Source organism: Argiope bruennichi, chromosome X1, assembly GCF_947563725.1.
Source record: "Argiope bruennichi chromosome X1, qqArgBrue1.1, whole genome shotgun sequence".
Classification (NCBI taxonomy): Eukaryota; Metazoa; Arthropoda; class Arachnida; order Araneae; family Araneidae; genus Argiope; species Argiope bruennichi.
In genome coordinates, this window is record NC_079162.1 from 73,987,905 (window position 1) to 74,014,092 (window position 26,188).

At 28.3% G+C, this 26,188-nt stretch overlaps 1 protein-coding gene across 4 annotated transcripts in view; it reads right to left on the minus strand.

The window, feature by feature from the left end:
• LOC129958126 (sodium/calcium exchanger 3-like) overlaps positions 1–26,188 on the minus strand; it is a 206,101-nt gene that overhangs the window by 17,417 nt on the left and 162,496 nt on the right. For 3 of the 4 annotated variants that reach the window (XM_056070324.1, XM_056070321.1, XM_056070322.1), the window contains 2 exons: positions 292–383; positions 87–110 (listed from right to left, as the gene is read on the minus strand). In XM_056070324.1, coding sequence (XP_055926299.1) covers positions 87–110; positions 292–383 — 116 coding nt within the window. The remainder of the gene's footprint in view (positions 1–86; positions 111–291; positions 384–26,188) is intronic. The other variant, XM_056070325.1, reaches the window with a different exon arrangement.

The following is a 26,188-nucleotide window of genomic DNA, read 5'->3' on the forward strand; positions in this document are numbered from 1 at the left end:
TTTAATAAATGATTAGCAGCTGAATTAAGCGAAATTTTAAATATTCATATGGCTCAAATGATCAGCCAAAATTTAACTCTGGTTACCTTCATGTTCAGGAGGATCAACGTCTTCCAGGAAAGCATGGAAATAAAGAGAGAGATTAGATGAGACATGAGAGGATGTTTTCATACAAGAATGAATTACAGGGAAACAGCGGAGGTAAAGAAAGAATACAGAAAAAAAATTTAATTAGTTTATATGCTTTTCATTGATCATATTAAAAAAAGAATATGGATTGCAAGAGTTTACCTTCTTCAAGCTTCGGTTCACCAAGTTCAACAAAGAACACAGTATCTGCTTCGTAACTTTCATTATCCATTATATGTATAGGAATTTCCTTCCTAAAATATAAGAAATAAAAGTAGGTATAAAATAAAAGTTTCAATAAATAAGAATAAAATAAGAAAACGCAAGAGTATTTACTCGATGCATACTGTTTTTTTGGCACAAACATTAATTTTGCTATCATCAAGGGCAGCTGAAATAATTATTGTACTAAAAGAGGATGCAATATCCATTTTGCTGTTGTCAAAGACAGCTGCAATAATTGTTTGGTTGTGGTCAAACAGCTGGAATATTTATTGTGCTGCAGTCAACTCGATGCATACTGTTTTTTTGGCACAAACATTAATTTTGCTATCATCAAGGGCAGCTGAAATAATTATTGTACTAAAAGAGGATGCAATATCCATTTTGCTGTTGTCAAAGACAGCTGCAATAATTGTTTGGTTGTGGTCAAACAGCTGGAATATTTATTGTGCTGCAGTCAAAGACAACAACATTTTATTTTGTTATAATCAAAGACAGCAACGCTTTATTTTGTTGTATTCAAAAACAGCTTAGATATTTATTTTCCTTGAGTCAAAGACAACTCAAACTAACAGTAGAGAAAAAGCTTCACAATATTTCATTTCGGTTTTATAAATAGTGCTGAGAATGATCCTAATGTACTAAAAAGTTTCTGATATATGTCTGAATGAAATTAATTTGAAACACTAACAATTTATATATTATGTGCTATTTTCTTCATATTTACACTGAAAGTTGTTTTATTTTATGAAACTTATTCTAGTCCAAAGACGTCAAAAATACGTATTCATTACACACCGGTGATGTCACCATTCTTAGGTTTCCATGTAATAAAATTTGAGTTGGCTTGGATTTAAGTAAAGAAATACTATCTTAAAAAAATCCACAAGTCTTACATTTTATTTCATAAAAATATTGGCGTTTTTTCAAAACAAAATACTTTTCTTTGTAAAAGTATTAATATTATTACTGAAATTGTTCCTTGGAAGAATTTAGATGAATATTTTTAATATTTTTCCAAATCCCAAAACACAGAAGGAAAAAGTGTATGGCAACTGGTATAAAAAATTATTCTGAAAATTTATGAAATTTTTTTACCTACTTTTTTTCTTTATATAAAATGTTTAATTAAAAGTGATAAAAATTCATTATTTCATCAATATTTTTCTCATACCTGCAAGAAAATTCTCATTAAAGAATACATTAAATTGTACTACCTAGAGGTTATGCTCTTATAGTTAAACTGATGATATCTACAAATTATTTAGTTATTGACAAATAAACTATAAATATTTTATAAATAAATAATTATTAATTTAAAAAAACAATGAATTAATATCATTGTTTTTAAATTCTGCCATAATATTCTCCCGATCTATAAGAGGATTACAAATAAGAAAGAATAAGGTGATTTCTTGTAACAATGACAGGTTTAACACTCCTTTCGAATACTTAAATCTACGATTTTTCTGTAAATTTAGGTGAAACCCAACTGTTTATATTTTAAACTAACCTAGATGCTGAATAATTTAATTTGAGAACTGTATTGAATTCTTAATATGTTTTGTTAACTAATATAGTTATTATATTAAGTTCAATAGATTGCTTTCAAGCAAAAATATAATCCGGATTTAAGAGCTTATATTAATATTTTTTTCTGAGAAAAAGTCACTTCATTTAGATTTTTTAAATACATTTCTAATGAAAACCATTATCTGTGTATTACTATTCTTGTGATTAAGTTCGTTTAAGTCAATTATTGAATCAGGTTTTATAAATATTGATATCTTACATTTTATCATTGTCATAAATATGCGTAAAAACTCGATTTTTTTGACATGCATTACTGCAATAATTTTGTAAAAATAATTAACATATTCCTTTAATAGAAAGTAAAAAAAAACAGACACTAACAACTTGTTAAATTATATTAATTGAAATAAAGTAAAAAATATATTTTTAGTACAGCTGAAACTTCCAATGCAGTGGCTATAATTACTAGCAATTAGCCAAAGAAATATTCTGCGTAACCATATCAATTTGATACATATCATTTTTTTATTATTTGATTAAAAAGAGATGAGATAATGCAAAAGTTAAAACAAAATTAACTTCATTCCGTTGATCACTCCTTTATTTATTTTTATAACATTAAATGCATTTGTAATACATTTTAATATCGAACCCAATAACAAATGACGAGATAAACATAACGACAGATAATATGATATATTTTTTTGTTTTATGCAAAGTTGGAAAAATGTATATATCTTCTATTTAACGTTTATTCACTTCAGAAATTTTTATTTATTTATAATAAATTCAACGAATAGTAAAAGGTTTTTAGCATTTGTCAAGTCTAAAAGTTCTTGCCAATAGCTTGCGAGGAAATAATGACAAGGATATAGAAATTTGAAAGGGACTTGAATATGAATTCATATCTATTCGTCGTTCAGAAGCGTTATGAGTTCAATATTTAGAATGGAAAAAAAAAAAAAAAGGTAAGACATATTGGACGAAAATTCCAATAAGATTTTTATTGACAAACCTTATCCAGCAGTGAAGCTTACTCCATTGATTTTCGGAATTCTAGGCACTGCTAAAGGATTTTTTTTTGTAGTATACACGCGTATAATTTAAAGCTGACAATAAATTCTAGACGAACCGCTCTTCATTTAAATAATCATCTAATGACTACTTCTACTCAGACATTCAGTATTGCAAAATTCGGGGTCGTTGTGAACTACTTATTCACCGTGCTATCACTTGGTGATACAGAGTTCGAAGAATAATTTTTCGAATTGAAATTTATTGGGAGAAAAGCATCCTTTTCTTGCATAAGAAAATCGATTTTAAGAAAATAGAAAGAAAATCATAGTAGACATATAAATAAATAGACCTGAATATTACAAATATATATGAATACGAGTTAAATTATATTTATTTGTCATTAGAGGAGTTATGAATTCAATTTGTGTAATGAAAAAATAAGACAAAAAAAGTAAAAGGTATATTGGATTATTCCAATAAGAATTTTATTGACAAATATTATCCCACAGTGGAGTTCAATTTATTGATTTTCGGAATTCTACTCTCCCTTAAGGAGTTTTTCGTAGTATGCATACATAATTTAAAGCTGTCTATATATTCTAGACGAACTGCTGTTTATTTAAATAATTATTTAACAATCATTTCCAACCAGATATTCAGCATTGTTAAACTTGGGCAAGCTGAAAACAAATCATAATTCATGCTGCCATCTGGTGAGGTTTAGTTCATATGTAAACATATTTCTAATTTTAATTTAATTGCGGAAGAAAATGTATCCTTTCCATACCTAAAAAAATTCGGAAAAAATTAAGATTTTCAGAAAAGTGAAAAAAAAAAAAATCTCGCTTTCGGTGTATTGAAAAGATACTTTAAGATAGATAGAATTAATTAGACAAAATTTTTATTACTTATTTGCAGGTCTTAGTTAAAATATTTTAAAGAATCTGAGTTATATGAATTATAAGAAAAAGAAACAATTCATGATGGCGAAAAAAATTTTCACACTGAAATTATTTGAAATTTATTGAGTTAGAAGACGGTTCTTGCATCATCGTTGTTATCTGATTGCAGATTGCAGATTATCAAAAGAAAAAAAAAAAAAAGCAATTTTTTAAGGACCCAGAAACTTTTAGAACCCCGAAATCTTTTCGGGTATTTTCTCGGTAATCCAATTTTATACTTTTAGTTAATTTACAATTGCCATGCATTCGAATATATTCGAATTAAATTAAGTATTGTTTACATTTGGAGCATTATCCATTTTTTTGTTTCAAATTCATTGGCAGATTAATATGATCCTTTTTTTTTCAGTTCATTGATTAACTTACAAGTTTACAGCACTGGCTAACTACTTATTTGGTTACTTTAGAATGCGTTGAAAAGGTTTTGTAATTATTTATTATTTTGTTTAAAACTATTTTTAAATTAACATTTTTTATATTTAAATTTTTATAACAATATTTGTTACTTGAAAGCTACTTATATAATTGTTAAATTAAAATCATTAAAAATATCTGGATTTGGAAATTTGAAGGGGAAAGGAGATCTGCAGCTTGAAATGCCTAAGAACCCATACATAGCTTAATCTATATCTTTGCTGGATCATCACTAATATTTCTAGAATAGATTTAAAATTGGATGATGATTCAGCAAACCAATCATTCAGCTTGTTTATTTTTTCTTAGTTCAGTTTAACTGCTTTTGATGAAAATCAATGTTATACGAGTTTTGATTCAAATGATTGATTAAAATGTGTGATTTCTTCTTATAAAAAATCCATGTATTAATTGCTTATACAAAGTTTAAAGAAACCATCATGATCGTCCAAAACAAACCTTCCTGAAATAAACAGGTGGATGACTCACTTTCTGGACGAAATTAAATTTTGGAAACCATAATAAAAAAATCTATTGCATATTCAGAAACCAAGGGTTTTATTGATTTCAGGATGTAATCCATAAATCAATAATGCTCAATGTTGTTTAATAATTTCTTTTGTGTCAAACATACGAACACGCAAAATCGAAATTTATAAGAACACGCAAAACTAATCATATATTAATAATTCGTAATTACTATCGAATAAGTCATTTTAGTTCTTAGCATTCATAAATAATAATCATAACATGAATGAGGAGTGATTAGAAATGAAAAAATAAGGATTACAAAATTTTGTGATATTACGAACGTAGCAAATGCGAACATATCGTGACAAGCTAAAATGATTGTATATGAACATGAGTAAATTATTAATGCAGATATTTTATTTGTGACAGACCTCTGCATTGCAATGTATAATGACTTTTACCTGAAAGTCGGAAACAACTTTCTTGTCTTTTACACGTATTTAATATCTGTCAGTAAAGTGGGGGATGAGATTTTTAAACAAATTCGTAACCTTAGTTATGAAAAACGTGAATTTTTTTTCGCTGAATAATTTTCATTCCAAGATTAAATTAATTTCAGTGAATGCTTTTATGAAAATAAATAATTTTTGATATCATTCAGAGTAACGCAAATGCATAAAACTTCGGGGCATTTTAAATAAACTTATTAATTATTTTATATAAGTAATGCAATATGTAACAAGAGGTATCACACAAATAGTAATTGAAAAATTATTTTTGTTAAAAAAATATATTTTCTGTTATTTTCCTAATATTTATTTGGTATACTTATACGATAAATACTTTTGATGGGTTTTTTTCAGTGATAAAAAAAATAAATTCTAAAATGTTTCGATTCTTAAACATTTTTCAAAATGCTAATTTGATGCTAATAATACTAATGCGTATTTGATGATTTAATAATTGAATAAAAATAACGAAAGGATGCACAAATGCAATAAATAGTCTAAATAATGACAACTGAATTCACGAGTCCGAATAATAAAGGGCAGCTGTTACTTATGTAAACGGACAGCTGTTACTTATGTTAAAAGACAGCTGTTATTTGGGACTTGGGGCCACAGATCTGTGTAGGAATGAAATATGTCCCAAAAAATTGTCAACGGTATATTTTCCTACAGAACTTCTCTATTTATATTTCTGAGCTGCAAATTAGATATTACCATGCGAATGATCCTATTTTATATATCAGTTTGTGGACATATCAATCTAGAATGAAGAATGTTTGCTTGTGCATGGTTTATATGTAGTAAGTCATATACAAACATTGAGATTTTCATGAGTTAATGATTTCTTAATAAGGATTAAGTGCTCAAATTTTATGTTCAATACATACACATTTTCGTTTTTATTTTTCTAAAATGATTTTTATCGAAAAAATCTAAATATTGTTTTTTTTTATTTTAATCAATTCACAAATATATTACGGAAACCCAAATATATAGTGCTAACTAAAATTATCATTCTGTTAATTATTTAAATAGGCCAAGTAAAAAATGGTGTGCTTTTTTTAAATACGCATTTTGACAGTATTTCATTTGATGAATATCAACAACAGACAAATTGTTTTCTATTTTACCCTGTGGTCCTTTTCTATTTTATGGTAATGGGCTGTTTAATGAAATCACTTATAAGCCTTCTAGCGGCGAAGCCCAGAATTAGCGAATTAATCTCAAAACCTATACAAGATATGCGAAAACTATGCAAGATATATTCATTTGCTCAAAGTAGAAGACGAACATCAATCTGCTAAGAAAAGTAAATTAAATAGGATATAACACTTTTGTTGCTGTATATTCCATACTGTTCACATTCAAGATTCAAGGCATTTTTCGTATTGATTCTAAAGCATAAAACCTGCACATTATTTGAGTGTTTGTTCGTTATTTTCAGCACTTCCATACAACAAAATGGATAAAAAATGATCATCTATTTATCAACAGCCATACTTTCGAAAAATAAATTAAATTATAATTTATTCTAAAAACTCCTTTTTTTATTTTGATTAAAAAGCGTGTTTATAATCAGTCACTAAGAGAATTTAATTCAATTTTTCAATGATAAAGGTATCGGCAAAGTTTTAAAATCTACTTAGAATATAAATTATTATATCGAAATTATAATTTTTTTAGTTAATTTGAAATTGGATGTGTTTTGTAAATTATTTATATAAAAATTCTCAAGTAAACGTCAATAATGACAAATCTGATTTTAATAATTAAAATAAATAATAAAAATATTTCAGAAATCTCTATCTTTTGGTACAGTTAGCTAAACTCTATCACAAAGGTGAAACTATCGTTACTTCTGTTTAAGACCATTCATTTGTTACCAACTGTACTACCAATATTGATCATACGACCGTTTGCGCAAATTTATTATAACATAACCTACTTTTTAATAATATTAATTCTGTTATTTATCACCAACAGTACTTTTATTTGTCGGTAATGAGCTAATTTTTCAGAATTTAAAGTAAATTCATTCCGAAAAAAGAGAGAAGTCTACTACTACACTGGTGGCTTATTTTCACTGTATTGCTTTATTATACCGTGGACTGAAAAGAGAGCAAGTTATTTTTAAATTGTTATGATAAGAATGGGGGAGAGGCCTGTCAATCCAAATTCTCCTCTACTTTATATAAAAAAACAGGACAGAAAATACACTTATATGTGTATAAATAATTTGCAGCTTTTTCTTTTTTTTTAACACGCTTTCTTTAATCTCGCAAATAAATTAATCCATGAACTCCACGGTCTGCTTGTAAGATTGTATACCGTCCATTAAAGCGTATATCAAATATATTATGACCCCAACAAATCCACACAATCAAATCGATCGAATGGGTGTGTCTTCAAGAATTACAAGTACATGCTGCATGTAATCCAACAAAACGATCTCATGACACAGCTCCATCTTTATATTGATATCCTCTGTAATAATACATTTCGATACACCCAAGACAACTGATCGTTCACTGACCCTATTTCGTTATTTATGAGGCGTAAATGGCAGATAATAACTGAACGATAAACTTTTTTTTTCTCCTTTGGTATATTAGTGAGGTACCCTCAGAGTTTCATTTCGTAGGAAATACCCTAAACAAACCATAGCAGGATTCTCTTATTATAATTGCTGGATTACCAATAATTTGTTTTTCATATTGGTGGCACAAAAAATAATTTGTTTTTCACATTGCTGTGTTATGTTGTTGTTGTCGTATGGCAAGTGCAATAAAAAAGGAGGGGGGGGGGGACAATTAGATTGGGCCGAAAGCATGCAGAACAGCGCTGGCCACATCTTCAGCTCTATCGGAACAAAGAATATCCCTGATGCAGTCAATGTCTATTTTGAAGAGGACTGAAATAATGCTCCGGATACAGCTGCAATTGCTGTGTTATAAAATGTAAATTACAGTTTTAGAAAAACTGTAATTTACATTTTATATCAGTTTCTTTATCAAATATTATTTGCGATGTTCATTTCGATCTAATAAATGTTACAAGTTTTTCCACCGCAATTAGTAAAAATTACCCTTCAGAATAATTAACCGACAAATCTGTGTAAGAAATGGAAGGAATTCTGTGTACATTAAGGAAACTGAAAAGTTTTGAACCAGAATGGACAAATCTACTCCCTTTATTGAGCTAAACATCGTATTTTATTAATAATGAAAGTGAGCAGTTTGAAACATGCTGCTATCTAGACAATCTGACACTTTTGATATCAACTCTGATTTTGAAAGAAAGCATGTTTTCCATTTTATTATATTCCGCTGAAGTTAGAAAAAATTGTGGGATGGCCCATTCTAATTCTCAATGCCTTATACTATTAAAGGGTGTCCCAAAATTAACGCAAGATTTGAATTTGCCAACATTCGTGCAGTAAAATGTTGGCTAACCTATTAAAAAACCATAGTTGATAGTTTAGGGTTAGTAAAAATGGAGATTTACACGATAGAACAACGTGTTTTCATAGTTGAACAATATTTCAAAAATAATGAAAGTCTGGCGGTCACAGTTCGAAAGTGTGAGAATTGGCCCTCTAAATCACGTGATTTAACGCCATTAGATTTCATTTTATGGGGTTATTTGAAGTCAAAATCTATACCAACAAGATCACAAGCACGCTTGTATTGAAAGAGGAAGTTCAACGCCGCATCAACGAAATTCAGCCACATTTATGTAAAAGGGCCATGAAAAATTTCGACAAAAGGGTGCGTATGTGCCTGCAAAGCCATTGAGGCCATTTGCCCTGTTATTCCATACATAACCGTATCCTGTGTACTTTATGATGCAATAAAAAATTAACAATTTAAAGGGGAAAAAACTGTATTTTTTATTTATTTCAATTCTTGCGTTAATACGTTGTTCTATCATATAAATCTCCATTTTGACTAATCCTAAACAATCAACTGTCAAATGATTTTTTAATAGGGTTGCCAACACTTTACTGCACGAATGGTGCCAAATTAAAATCTTTCGTTAATTTTGGGACACCATTCATAATAAGTTTGTGAACTTCATGAATCAAAGCATTGTCTTAAAAATGAATCCTCTTTAAATAAGTTTAATTTACCCAACCTTAATCTTAAATATGAAATATGCAGGACAATTTGGAGCTTCATCGCATTTTCTAATCAACTTTGGAAGATTAATTTTACACTTTAATTTCCTTGAGAGAAAATGAGAATCTTTCAAAAACGTTTCCTCCAAATAAAACACCAAAAAGCAGCCGTATTTCAACTGATTCATTTACTCCCAGATAAACTTTGAAAGAGCTTTTATTCATTCTCACCTTAAAAAAACTTTTTTTCTCGGCGAAAAATTCTCCCTGCATTAATACTCTCTATTCATCTACAAATTGTTTTCTAGAATTCTACTGGAAAGAGCCGTAGCGAATAGCTGAAGACGAAAGGGAAATGCGAGATTCCGATGAAAAATATAAGCAAGAAGAGAGGGAAAGTAATTTGATATATGAGAGAGAATGTCACTGGTGTCTTCAAACAATATGGCATGATGAAATATGTGGTGGACAATCTCTCTTAGTAAATTGTTTTCAACAAAGCAAATGATGTTTCTCTCTGAACGTATCATAGGGATGTATAACTGTATTTGAGAATAATGTCTTTTTGAAGATAAATTGAATTTTGTTCTTTTCTTATCCAACTTCTTATCTCAGTGAAAAAGTGGAAAAAATTATTATTATTATTATTTTTTGCTGAATAATTGTTTCCAGCTACAATGTAACTTAGCTGATTCAAATGCTTTTAATTCGAATTTTTTCTGATTCCTAGAATACCTTACTAACATAATGTTAAAATACGGTCTAAAATTTCAATTTATTATGATTCATTTGAATCAAAACTAAAAATGACGAAGAATAGTTTTTAATTCTGAATTTTTCGTAGTTAAATACGTTTGCATCTTATGTGAATAATTAAATTAAGTTAATTTTCTTATAGACAAATATTCAATGAAGAAAGGCAGTAAATTTGCTTTTTTTGCTGTATTTTTAAAATTTTTTAATGCATTAAATGTTGGAAAACATGCGAATTATTTTGAAATTTTGTTATTTGATTATTATATTCAAAGTGCTGTATGTTATTTATTTTATTAAAATTATTAAGATTTTAGCCACATTAATTATTGTATTTATTAAAAATACTATTATTTATGAATTATCCATCATTTGTTCAATCAGTTAAATATTAAAAATAAACCTTTACTGGCATTTTTAAAATTGTTGTTTTCCTTTGTTGTACTCAATTTTTGGTCTAGATTCTATTTATTTAAAATTTTTGATAATTCTAATTTTTATTATGGTAACTTTAGTTTTTAATTAATCAAACAATTATATTAAATTTCTTCAATCGCAGATACTGAGAAAATATTACGACAACAAATTTTTGATAATTAAATGTCAACTTATTAAGAAATATTACTAGTACAGAATTAATTTAAAATGTTTTCAATTCGGGACTTCAATTTCAATTTTCAATTATAAGAAGTCTCCAAAATGCGATGCAATTGTTGCATATTTTAAAGTCGTATGGATGCTTATAGTATCCAAAAAATTACCTTTTCCAAAAAGAGGCAACATGCAAATTAGCAAAAAAATGCATATAGAAGGCCTAAAATAGAAATATCTAGTTTAACTGTAAAAAGCACAGTGAGTTATAGCCTATTGAAACTGCCTCTCAAAATTTCTTTTCCATGGACACAAGTTATGCTATAAAAGAGATCATAAAATATAAGTTACAAATAATATATCATGCGCTGAAATACAAGGGGCTGTGGGGAAAAATAAGTTCTTTCTCGAGGAAAAATACTCTTTTGGGCACTCTAGTGCCGTTTATTATTTATGCACTAAAGAGGGATACATCGTTAAATAAACATGGTAAGATGTGTAAAGGGCTGTTTCAGATGTCGTAAAATAAAAGGATAAAAAATTGTAATTGGAAACCCATTATCTATTCAATACTCAGCTAGAAGTTTGGACGCATAGATAAATTTTAGACGAATTTGTTAATGGAGAACAGTTTATGCGAGGAGATGCCAGAAATAGTTTAGTGGATTAAGGTTGAGAAACTTGATTCAATGGTGTAAGTTTATGGCTCTACTTTTATTCAAAATAATTTACAAACTAATGAATAGATTTATACTTTAATTAAGGTGGGGATTTCTAGCTGCGGTCCAGCTTCTTGCTTGATGTATTCCTAGTTTTCCTGTAAGCGAAATGCAAATGTGGACCAGTTTTCTCTGAAACCCCTTCAGGAAGGTAATGTATACCAACCTATCGGAGCTAAATCAGACTTCTAGTTAAATGCTCCGGATAATTGTGCCCAGATGATGCTACATTTCTCCGTTTTTATGAATTTTTGACATTTTGACTTAGTTAGATTGCTTGATCACGTGGGATTAGAAAAGGCTGGATTAATGCTGAATTAGCTGTAGCTAATTAAAATAAGCTGTACTAATCTAACTTTCGAACTTCAAATTTAAAAAAAAATTTTGTTCAATTTTCATAAAATCCGACAGCACTCTTTTATTTTGTTGTGAAAAATATATTTTATCGGTAACTGGACAAGAAAGTACTGTTTTTCACATTTTACAGATAAATATATGATAAGAAACTGTTAATACGTGAATTATTCAATGATTTATAAAAAAATGATTAATTACAGAATAAAGATTTATGAGGTGTCAAATAATTTGCACAACGAATCGTTAATGTTGTAACTCATTCAAACTCTAAATCACCTGATTATTTTTATTGGTTCATTTTTAATAAATGTGAAAGTTTATTTATAGTTTTTGTATGTAAGATTCGAAATCTACTCAAAATTTAGAATAGCATTCATATGACGAAGGCGTCCAAAGCTTCTCAACCATACTAATATAAAGAAATGCCGAAAAGTAGTATAAGTAAAAGAAAGAATAAAAATTTGTATAAAAGAATAGTATAAGTAAAAGAATAAATAAAGATTTGAATAAAAAATCAGTACTAATATATTTGCCTGAATAAAGCTAATTTAGTTTTTCCGTAGCGCTAAAGCATTCTGAAAATGATAAAACGATTAGATATAATTAATATTTCTTTACGAAAATAATAAAAAAACACAAAGTCTTATTGTAAAAGGATTCTAAAATTATAAAAGACTATTAAGCTGCTGATTTGAAGTCTATTGATAAATGATTATTTCTTATTAACACATCAATAGAATGACTAATCTTCGATTAAGTTAATCGAAATGAATTCTCTTAACTATTTTTAATCTATTCCAGAGTGCACTTATCTGAGAAACATGCAAAGCATTTCATTTATTTTGCACGTGCAGTAGGCTAAAGGCAAACAAGTAGTCAAATTTATTTTAAACATACTCAAGCAAATGACAATAACAGATAAAACGTAAAAATGTTGTATTGAAAATATTGGTTATCAACATTTAAGTGCTTTAAAGACGAGTTATCAAAAAATTGTTTTCAACATTTAAACTTTGATCAATCAGCCAATTTAGTTCGTCAACATTGTTGATTTCTTGATTACAAGGTGTTCTAGTTAACAAAGTAGTCATTTAATTATTATAAAGTATTATAAAAGTAACTCGTTGCAGTATGAAATGGAAACCCAAATCTTCTGATATTTTATGTAATTTAAGTAAATGAAAAACAAAGGATAAATATTTTATAATCTTTGAAAAAAATTGAAAGTGTCGAATGGTAGATACTAAATTGAAAATTAAAAGATGCAAGTGCCAAATTAAATAAATCAGACACAGTTTTTCGCATTAAAATATCATGCTTTATACTATAACAAACGTAAAAAGTGCCTGTCAGTCCTCTAAATAGTTCAAAAGAGTGCGTAATGTCCTTAGTGTGAATGTCCCGACAACTATAATAAACAGTTTTTCTTGTAATTTTCTACAATTGTCGCTTTTGGCTTTTACAACGTTTACCATTTTTAACCCTCAGTTCTTAACAATGCTAGCTTTAGTGTTATAAATTACTATTTTGATGATTCTTTGATGTTGTAAATTATCAATATAATAATGCATTAGTGCTGTAAATTAGTATGCTTCAACGATGAATTTCAGGTAGAAGAGCGAAACATAATTTCTTGCATCACAGTTTCATATTAAACTGAACTTGTAACATCCAACCACACGTAGTCTTCCTATGTGCAATGACAATTTTTTCCAACTACAAGATGCGTAGTTGGCTCTAAATTTAAATGGGCGCAGTGCTTAAGCACGAATTGAGTGCATTTATGACGAATGAACTTTATATACAAGATTTCGGTTTTTGAAAAATTTCGATCACTACAGTGATATTCAAAAGTTTATTTCCCCTTTTACTAACAACCGATCAATAAAGAAATAACCTAGCGATAACTGATAAGGGTCTTAGTTTAAAACGAATTTTTCTAAAAAAAGGAATTTTTTTTTTAATAAAAATTATTTTCTTTCTCCATTCTTCGTTAAGTGTTATTTTTATTTTCTATCAAAAGTGGAGCTCATTCAGCATACGGCATTGTCATGCTCTTGTAATGAAATTTCTAATGGCGATGACACAAAAATGGTAACAGATAGATAACTAATGAGTACAAAATGAAATGAGGCACATCTATCCAGCAAACATCATAGAAAGAGGAAAGAAATACAGAATGCACAGTTATTGTAAATGGTAACAGATAGATAACTAATGAATACACAATGAAATGAGGCACATCTATCCAGCAAATGTCATAGAAAGAAAAAAATACACAATGCACAGTTATTGTGTTACATTGATTTAAAAATTCAAATATTTCTACTTCATAATCAATAGTTAAATGCATTTATAAAAATGCATGAAATAAAAACTTCATCGGTTTGAGGTGATTTTCAATATCAACGATTTGAGCAATTCTATACGAAAAGAATATTTATATTTCGAAAATAGCCCAATTAGGACAACCGATTTTATTGAACTTTCATATTATTCAAAGGAGGATAGAGAAATGAGAATTTCAGCTGTTAGAATTCCAATGAATACATTATCAAAATATATACTATTTATGGTTATGTAGTCAAGAATTTATGGAAGTCACAAAAGGATATGATATTCTTTGACACAAAAATCATAAAAGGATATATATGAGTAATATTAACCTTAATCCACACAATAAGGCTACTGGAAAATGTTAAGAGAAAAATATCGAAGGAAATTTCAATGAATAAGTTATCGGAAGATATACTGTTTGTGGTTAAGTTAAGACATTTTGAAAGTCACAGAAAAGATATGATTTTCTGTAACGTAAATATATTACCTTCCTTCAACAAGATAATAGATAAATGTTATGAAAATAAATGTTGAATAAAATAACCATATTTTTATTTCAGATATAAGTCTGCTGATAAGCATTCAACTCTACAAATGACAGAAACGCAATGTAAAAATAAATAAATAAATAAAAACAAATACATGTTTTTAATGAAAAGTTTTGAATCGTGATAGATTTTTATTTAGTGGAAAAAAAATTTTAAACGTCATTTTATGAAAAGCGATAAAAAAAAAAAAAAAAAAACCGAAATAAATGTTCGAAAGGATCTTATATGTATGTCTATAATAAACTCCTACGTTTTATCACAATACAAACTACCCTTTCATTGAAAAGACGAGAAATCATTCTTTTCATAAAAAATATAACATATTAATGATACTATAGTGAAAAGCACTAATTTTATTTCATTAAATGTCTATAAAATTCATAATTTTTGTGAATCCTAATTAAACATATTTCAGTAGTTTTTTTTATAGATTAATCTTACTGGTGCTTTAATTTTCACAACTATTACTAATGTTATCATGCAGAATTGAATTTTTATAAAATTAATCCTATTCGTTTATTAAAATTCTCAAATAAAAATGATTCTTTTATTAAGAAAATATCCGAAGGAAAATATTCGAAGTTTATTCTTAAATATGGAACTTCTATTCTAACGTCTTTTGTGGTGATTGCACTTACTTTAGTTTTAATACCGATGATTTATTGGAATCACATTGTTGCGCACATCAGCAGATTTCAAAGATAATGGCACTTAATTCGAGAGTCTCTTTTCTTTTTTTATTTTTTATTTTTCATTGTTCTCGAACACTTGGAGATAAGTTCAAGTACTACATTATTCTCTATTCAAAAATTGGGTCCTTTTGGAGTGGTCTCCTCTAACTTATAAAAATTCTTTGCTGAAATTTATTTTCTTCACTTTCAGGAAAAAATTGTCTACTTTCTTTGATATTGTGTTTGCGTTCAACCCGTATACATATATTTAAGCTTTTATCAGATATTTGCTTTATTTTAAGTGAAAATATTTAATAATTGAGATAAATGGTATTGGAATAATTACATCATTTCTCAATTTTTTTTAATATGGCAGGAAGTATATATTTCCAGCAAGTTTTAAAAATTTTTTTAAATATAAATTTGAAGAAATTTTATATTTTATGTACACACAATCAAAAAACTGACTATTCCGACCCGCCATAAGGCACACGGATAAAATGGGACCATCGCGACAGCAACACTGGCGGGAACTGTGATTGAATCCTAAGGGTCATCACCGGCCACGGTACAATCTTTCCCTTGGGGAGTAGATCCCGTCATCGATGGGAGGAAGCTAACCGCATCTCTTTCTGTACCAACCACCATGCCGGAAGCTTATCATCCTCATTTCTTAGGTGACCCCCCTCCCCCCCAGTGGGAGTTATCTTGTACAATCATCACACAATTTTTTTAAATTTTATTTTTATGCAAAGTCTTTATTTTTTTACTTTATTTTCAGGACGATAGAAAGCAAAGAGAAGATTTACTAATCCATTGCAGTTCATGAGAACACCGAGAAATTAGATAACACGTGTGATAATTGAGGACTAGAAGTGAGGACTAGAAAAAAAATCTGCTTTATTTATTTATTTATTACACCTACAACACGTACCATTATTAATTTGCAATTTAAAAATAATTAACAAGAAATTTCTTATTATCTTTGTTTATTATTATCATGATCGTATAAAAAGTTTCAAATAAGTTTCTTAATTGATTCATAAGAAAGAAAACTATCATTATCAAATCTATAAAGGAAAGTGATATTTTAAATTCATTCGTTGTCTTTATAATCTTTGAGTTTCTATCTTGACATATAAAATGGAAAAATAAACAGTTATTTAATTACATTTCGTTTGAAAGAATAGATTTATGGTTAGAACTGAAGATAGTACCATAAAAAGCATCAATTTCGATAGAATTATTTCATTTCTATTTAAAGAATAGATTTATTTCAAAATTATGAAATTTGGCAGTACCCAAGACGAATGTTTCAGAAAAGTACAAAAGTATGATGGGAAAAAAATGCATAAAAATGAAGCGAGAGATTTCTGAAAAATCAAAACTAATGGCTGATTAAAAATGAATTAAAACTATTAACAAAACCTTTGAAGTGATGAAATTTGATAAGTAATTACGTAGAATGGTATTTAGAAATTTTTAGAAATTTAAAGAATAGATTCATTTTCTTGAAGTGCAATAAATAATTAGTTATACATATATTAATTAAGTAGCAAAACATATATTCAAAATTTCAAGCGATTACATTTTAGATCAATCAAGCCCAATCTTATTGATTAAAATTATTTAACTTGTTATACCTACCTTTCTTTCTTAATTAAAACATAAATAGAGGCTCTTTAAATTTGAAATCAGTTTTTTCAAACCTTTAATATGGAGCAAGACCATGGAATGGCGTGGCTTATAAAATAAAATAAAATAAAATTGCTTAACAGATAGATGCACTTACCTTTTTAATCAGAGTGCCTTTCGCTGACAATTTTTATATTAAAAAAAATATTCTCACCAACTACAATCTACTGACAGATGTTACATTAAACAACACTAGCTTTCATTCTAAAAATATCTTGATTTATTCAGAGCTGTCATAAAATAGATTTAATGATTGCTTTGCATAATGAATATTGCACAATGAGCTCTTTAATATAATGATTGCAAAAAGGTGAGACTTTTAGAGACGGAGATCCGCAAGAGATGGCGCTCCTCTTTCACGTTTTCGCCCTTCATCCGTGCATCAGTTTTTTAATCATATGCAGTGAGTGATTTAGAAGATACATGCCAAAATATAGCAAATGATTTTAGAGTAAAAATTTGCAGTGTTGTTAATGAATTAATTCTCATTTAAAATCTAGAAAAAATTATGCAATTTAGATATAATTATTTTATTATCTGTTAAGAAAATATTTAAAATTATACAGGTTTTATACATTGAAATAATGTCTTTAAGAAATAAAAGCTTCCAGTTCCTGAATATATTTTTAATTTTTTTAAAAAGTCAACAATATTCTGTCACACTTTCTTTAAAAGAAGTAAATGCATTTTTTCATTATACGTTTACAGTTTTTAATGGCTTAAAAATATGCACTCATTTTATATTTATCGTAAATATTTCATATTTTAGAAATGTGTTTTTTTTCTAATGGGATATTAATCAGTTATATTTATAATGATAAATTTTAGAAAAATGTTATTGATAAATATAGGAGTATTTATTTGTTAAAAACTGCTGCTGTATGGATTTAGTAAACTTAAATTTAATTCATAATATATTGATGTAATAAATTCTATAAAATAAAATAAGGTGATTTTTGTCTGTTAATAGCTGTTTAGAAATATTGTAGAAGAATTTTTAAAATATTTTTTGAGGTTTGATTATGAAATAAATAAATATAAAATTACAATTTTTTTAGTAGGATTTTAGACTTCGAAATGCACTTTGAAATTTGATAAAAAAATTCAAATATTACTATTGAAATTAAGAATAGATGATGAGATAAGTTTGAAATGATTAAATATTCAAAACGAATTTTATTCATATTTTTGATCAAGCCAAAAAAGAAAAAAAATCTCTAAAAATCAGTGGCGTAACGAAGATAAATGGCACACGGAGAATCATATATTTGTTCAATAATTTTGGTTAATTGCGTAAATTTTTAAAATACTTTATCAGTTATTACATACGAGCATATTTTCTCAATAAAGCGAATGGGTAATTTAACAGAGATATTTTTGAACTGACAAAAAATGTGACTGAATAATTAATTTTAATTTTTTAAATAGCATTATCAGCCTAATTAAAACTAGTTTTTTAACTCAGAAGTTCGTTAGATATATTTAATTAGTTAATTAAAGGGGAAAGCGTACATAGATGTTTGATTTAATTAATTTTTTTATTTAAATTGGAAGAAAAAATAAATTCTTCGAAACGTTTTCCTCTACAAAAATGTTTTCATTCATCCAAGAATTCAAGATAAATCTTAGCTTCTGCTTTTAATACTTATTTTCTTAATGTCTTAAGCTTAGTTAATTTTTTTGCACATTTGATTATTGAAACCAACTGTATTTATAATATATTTTTAAATTTTATTTAATTATTATTTAGCATCAGATTTAGGATCTTTTACATTTGCACATGCAAAATCGTTTTGTAAATTTGTTTAAGTTCTCAGTTATTTTGACTTTCCTTCAAAATTTAATCATCATTTAACTTATTAAAATAAAAAAAAAATATTTGCTCCAATTAGAAAGAACTGCATTCGATAGATAATCGACACGAAAGACAATAATCCTAAGTCCGTTTAAGAAACATTTCCGAATAGTTAAAAAAATGCATTTTTACGTTTATTATGTATAAAAATGCAAAACATTTTTAGTCATAATACATTTCGAAAACACATTTTGTAATCATAATTTGATAATTGACCCAATTGCTTACGAAAAGTGTTTTGATTTTGAGACAATTCGCTTTTGCATTTTTGATGGTTTTACACCTCGCAAAACATTTACCAATATAACGAATTTTGATGGTTTTACATATCACAAAACGTGTATATAATACGTATATATAAACGTGTATATAATACATATATATAATACGTGTATATAAACATATAATCCGTTTTGATGGTTTCATACATAGCATTTTTTAAAAATATTTTACATTTTTACTTATATATTTATTTCACAACTTTTGTTGCTAGTTCTCGCTTATTTTGATTCCTTATCAAAATTAAATCATTGATTGGTTTATTTTTTAAATAAGTTCTGTCTTCAAATTACAAAACTGTCATATTCGATAAATAATCGACACGAAAAATAATAGATGCGATATTCAAAAATTATTTTAAAACGTTTTTCCAAAGCATTTAACTAAAACGTATTTTGACGTCAAACTAATCCCATTATATATGATAAACTTTTGCTTTGAGTCTTCATATATCCCAATCTTATTTATTTCCTAAAAATATCTTAATGCAACAATTTTAGGCTTTAGTTCAGTAAATATACACTCGAAGTTGCTTCCATATTTGAAATTTCCTTTGTCAGACAGCTTGAAGCTCAATCGGATTTTGGAGGCAACTCAGCTTATAAAAGATTTTTTTTTTTGAATTCCGAACAACAATGTACTTGGAATTTAAAGCAGGAGAAAAAAAAATTAGAAATTTACTGAGATTTCCAAATCAAAAGCCTTGGGCTTTATCCTAGCCTGCAGAAAAACCGAAGGAATAGAGAATTTAATATCACCTGCCATCCTGTGTTTCTCACTGAGGGGAAAGTTTCTCGGATCCTTTCAAAAATAGGATAGAGCAATTTTGAACCAGTATCTTGTGTCACAGCTGCTTCTTCTAAATCTACTGGGATCAGAAGGGATTCCGACTTCCGTTTCTTCCCCACCCGATTTGAATTCAATACAAAATGAAAATGCAATTTATTCAGAAAATAGAAGTATGATCAGAACTATTTAAGTAATAGACTTGATATTTGTGTTTAGTTGCAGCTAGCGATTTTTGAAGTAAATGTAACCGGTTCTTTCCAGTTTATATTTGGCAATTTTTTTTAACTCTTTAAAAGACAATGATATCTTTTCTATATCATGATAATGGAGTTATAGAGTTTGAAAGACAGTTTTGTACCCGAATATTGATTCCGAAAATTGTTATTAGTTTTCAAGTATGCATGTCTCAGTATTTGAATTTATCTATAAAATCTCTCTTTTTTATTTAAAGTTCAATGCATCTATCCGCATCTCTCATTTCCTTGATAAAATCGGCAACATTTCCAACTTAATACATTTTACTTTCGCTGGTGAAATATGCAGGGTTATTCAAAATAATTGCAACGATTAGTTTAGTGCAACTATATTAACATCTCGTTATAAAGCAACACTATGCTATTTAAGGATGAAACCGAGGTCAGATGATGAGGACAACTGAGATGAGCGTTCCAACACTTGTACCAGATGCGCTTACGCGGCGATTCTTGAGGGAAATCGAGTTTCGAATCTGAATGTAATAGGATTTGGTGTGCGTTTCTGTTCTTAAAATTATAATTCTACATAAAACTTTAAATACAGTCAGTCAAAGGTAAGATATCAAAAATGCAGACTCGATTTTTTTTTCACTACACTAAGAAGCCCGAAGCACGGGACATTGTTTAAATGTATAAAAATGTATAATAAAATCATGGGTAGTATTTTCCTGCTGTTTAATGTACGGACAACAAAAAATAGCCGTTTTTTTTTTTTTTTTTTTTTTGCTTAATAGAACTGTAATTTTTCTTTTACATAGATAATCATCCTTGAAAATTACGTGATGGTTTTCTCATGACTGTACACCTTTTATGTTACACGTAATAAAAGAATGATTCATATGAACGAACGAACGAATTCAAGCAAAACAATGACTTGACGTGATGGTTTTCTCATAACTGTACACCTTTTATGCTACACGTAATAAAAGAATGATTATGAACGAACGAACGAATTCAAGCAAAACAATGATTTTTGAGTTGAAGTTTATTAAAGACAATGCTAGGTACATGGCATTCATCATTACCAATACTAGGTATATAACTAATAGTGGTAATATAAACACCCTTTATATCCTAAATGAATTTATCAGCATTTTTTTTTTTTTTTGTATTTTTTTCCCTTCAAATAAGTTTTAAAGGAGAAGCATCTCAGAAAATATGAGAATAAATTTCTTAATAATCAATTTCTGTCTTCAGCTGCCATTTATTGCATGCTATCGAAATTAAAATCTTGGTGACCTTGTGAGTATTGATACAAAAAAGTAATCATATTATGAAGATACAAGCGTTTTATTAAAGCCGTACTTTGGAGTACCGCTAAAAATGATTAAAAATGTTTTGGCGGCAGAAAAAAATCATATTGCGTTTTTTCGCTTATGCCATTTAAAGTCAGCATAGAAAATGATTTTCAATACCTTCCAGCGTGGAAAATATTTTTTTTTCCTTTGCATGTTTATTGTTTAACCTCTGTAAGCACATTCCCCTAATTCTAAATAACATGCAGTGGCCTCCAATAGCTTATAATGAATAAATTGCGGCATTTTAGCGCTCCAATCGCGTCAATTTTGCATATTTTCTGCATAAATTCGCGTGCTATTTTTATATATTATATATATGCGATGCTTATGAATAAAGGCGAATACCTTTGCAGTGATTAGAATTTCAATTTTTATGTTATGCTTTAATAGTGTTGTCTGCTAAATTTTATGAAATAATTTAATCATACAGTGTTTACGCTTCTCAAAGCAATAGGGTTGGTGTGAAAAATATCATAAAGCTATAAATAAAATAATTTACTATCAGTTTGCGCCTAATACTTTTAGTTTCAGGCATAATTTTAGAAAAAAAAAAGTGAAAGAGATTTAAAAAAATATGAAACACGCTTTAATTATGATATATTTTTCTGTGAGTTGCGAGTTTTTTTTTGCTGTATATTATATTTATTAGATAGTAATTCTCGAAATTTTAACAGATTAACTTTTTAGGTTATATGATATTTAAAGCAGGTTGCTTCTCTTTTATGCAGTTTACATTTAATTCTACTTCTTTCAAGTTTTGAAAGGCAGACGTTAGGGATCGAGTTTTCGCTCATTTATTGATGTGTTAAATGTTGAAATTTCGATGAAATTTTTGAATTTCCGACACGAATTTTAATACTTTCAGAAATCAAATACCAGTTAAACAATTAATTTAATTAAATGTTGTATGCCGACGTTCTGGCATAGGGGCAGCGTGTCTTCCTCGTGATCTGGACGTCCTGGGTTCGAGTCGCGGTTCCGGCATGGTTGTTCTGCCTCTGTGTTCTATCTGTGAGGTGTGTGAATGGGCCCCCCTGTAAAAAGGGGTTGTGCAAGCGAATGTGATGCGTGAGTAGCTAAGACGTACTCTTGGCCCTAGTTGGCGCTACTTAAAAACAAGAGACGCTCCATTGGCTTAAAATCGTTGACTTCGTCATCGAGCTTGTCCATGGCAAGTGCCATTATAAACAACAACAAGTGTTGTATGCATACGAATGGTGCCATCTGGTAGTGAATTTTAGCAAAAAATTGACTTCAAGATTTCATTAAATTGCTAATAATAAATGGAAAGTAGAAAAAAAAATTCTTCTTATTAGCATGATAGGATAAGCATATGTTTAAAAACGATTTTCCTTGAATTTATGTAAATTAGACTTAAAATAGTTTATTGAAATATAGATAACTGGAACTATCTACTGTAATAGCTACAGTATTCCCCTCTTTTTTTGTCTTGAAGCGAAGAAAAGCATTATCAATTACAATTAAAATTTCATTGAAGCAGGAATGTAAGTCTTCAATGAAACTTTCAGAAATGACTGTTTTATGAACTAAAATCATATCATAATTCGCATATGATTACTTTCAATCACCAATCGCGGAATAATACATTCGCGACAAAGTTCCCTTATCACCAGTGGCGGAAAAATACGCTTGCGACGATATTCGCTTTTCACCTATCACGGAATATTTTGCTCTTTTGCCACCGTAAAATATTTCTAAAGTGCTTTATGAGAAGAATAGAATGATTTCGAGGGTAATGGCTACTATTTTAATCAAATAAATTTTGAACTATTTTACTTATTTACTGTAGAGATGTGTACTATCATATTTTCCCTAACCCTTATCATTATTTTTAAATAAGATTAAAAGGAAAATAAAATACAAGAAAATTATTGTGCATTAATGCTCGATGCACATTATTATTTGTTCTCAATTAAGAACACGTGTACAAAATAATTCCCACATACCGATGAAAATTTTTCATAACGCATTTATAATGTCAGTCTAATGCTATTAATCAGTACTTTAAGTTATTATACACCCACGATAAATGTTAATAATTCTAAATAGTCAAAATAATTTCAGATAATTGAAAATTAAATGAAATGATTTAATGGAGAATTCTCATAACTGTGTAGTTATCTCTTTTCAGTTCAAATTATTATTTGTTAGTAAAAAAATCAAATAAATATTTAGAGTTTAATAATATTACATGTTTAAAATTAATTTCATTCATCACTACTTACTTTATAATCCTTTACTTTACTTTGCTTAATCAATTTCATTCCGATAAAATAATTAAAATTATTCGTTCATGATTTAATTGTATCCGAATCATGTCGCCATCTAGTTGCATATATCTGGAATACATATATAATTGATGCTATTTCTTGATTATTAAAGACATATACTTTCGTTGGTTCCAAATGGTGAAAGAAAGAATTAAACTCGAAAAAAAATGAGTCCAGTTATTTATATTTTTCTTCAGAAATTCTCATCAATTTCTACATTTTTTTGGGGCTATATAAAACTTTTACTACTAATGAATATAAAATCTACACAATAAAGGCCATATATAAGCAAAATAAAATAAATATGCAAAATGAACCAACTTAAGAAAACAGCTTTCATTACTTTTTTCTCAAAAACTCTTTCACTAATTGTTTATATTTATTCTCCTGTACATTTTCAGTATTATAAATATTTGGGTTAGTATTTTATCTGCTTTTCGTTGTCAGCAGTTTTATAAATTTTTGATTCTATCATCATGGCTACTGCAGAAATCGCCTCAATTTTTCTCATCCAGATCACGTAATCCTCTTTCATCATATCCTGGAGGCCATTTCTTGAATATGCTAGTTTTCGTCTGTTCCGCAAAAAGTCTTAGTTGCTGATAAAATGTTATCCCAAGACATGGATCTGATATTTTTCCTACACGAAGCTCCAATTATCGATAAGACCATCCCGTAACCCTTTGATCTATTTCCCTCAATCAGCGCTTTGTAAACTTAGCCTTTCAATATTTTTTCATTGTGAAACACCACGGATGCTTATATCAGTAGATTTTTTTTTTACCTTTTTATACAGTAAACCGCGGAACGTTTTCCCCTCGATTTTCTCATATATTAATAAAATATGGCATGTTTTGTGCTTTATGGAACAATTTAGAAAATTGAGAAAGGATATTGGATGCCTTTTTTCCACTAATTGAATTTAAAATTTGATAGAGATCTACAATGTTTATGATAAGACCACAAACAAATTTTATTTACGTAGTTGGGTTTTTTTAAATATAACATACTCGTAGTTATATAGATAGATAGACGATTGTCAAAGGATTTGGATTGCCAAAGGACTAACAAAGTTTGATACAGATCTACAATGTTTGTGATAAGACCACATAAAAATTTTATTTGTTTAAGTAATTGCATTTTTGAATTATCAGATATTGGCAGCTTCATAGATATATAGACTACTGTCAAAGGATTTGGATTACCAAAGGGCTGATAAAGTTTGATACACATCTACAATGTTTATGATAAGATCACATAAAAAATTCATTTGTTTAAGTAATTGCATTTTGAATCATCAGATATTGGCAGCTTCATAGATATATAGACTGCTGTCAAAGGATTTGGACTACCAAAGGGTTGACTAAATTTGATACAGATTTATAATGTTTATGATAAGACCGCATACAAATTTTATTTGTTTAAGTAATTTCTTTCTTGATTATCACATACTTGAAACTATATAAAGATGGTTGTCAAAGGATTTGGACAATCAAAAGGTATACAAAGTTTGATACAGGTTAACATTTCCAATAACATTTATTTTATGTTTAATTTCTTTAATCTTGACGCTTGCATTTTCGACTTATCGTGCCCATATGGATATGGACGAATGAACAGACACACCTAGTATGAATTGATTGCGGTCAAATTTCAACAGAAGTCTCCAAAATTTAGTAGAAAGATCACATACCAAATTTATTGTTTGTGGTTTGTGGATTTTTCAGCTACCGCATTCAAAAACAGTCAAAGTTTCAAAAATGTTTTTTTTCCGGATTTATGAGGTTTATAACTTTATAGGAAAACTAAGAATATTTGTGGAATTCCAGTATCGATTGCATTTAGTGCATGAAGTAGTCTGCTCAGAAAATGATAATATTAGAAGAAGTAGTGATAACAAAGAGTGATATGTTCAACACTAAGATGAACTGAGGTTATCGGGATCGAGTTATTATGATAAAGCTAAGTGATTGATAACAACCGTGATTACTTTAAGCGGCGCCTACTGTATTGCAAAATCGTTTGTAAGATCTTACAAACAAGAAGCTGATGCTGCGTTCTGATGGTGAATAATGGTAACAAAAGAACACTGATCTACAACAAGAATGTCAATTTCAAATCCTAGCACTGAACAAATAAACAAGGTTTCATATTATGCGGGTCGCAAAAATAAGCATTGAATGTGTATATATAAAAATGAAATTTTATTTCGAAAATACGGTATAAAATAAGAAGAAAACCAATGGCAAATTTAATGTTTTTTTGCTATACTTGACATTTCTTTCTTGCTAGCGTCTTTCCTACTCTGAGGGATATCTTTTCTGCAGTGATTTCTTTCAAAATTGATCTAAGGTGAATGTCAATATCTGAAAATGTC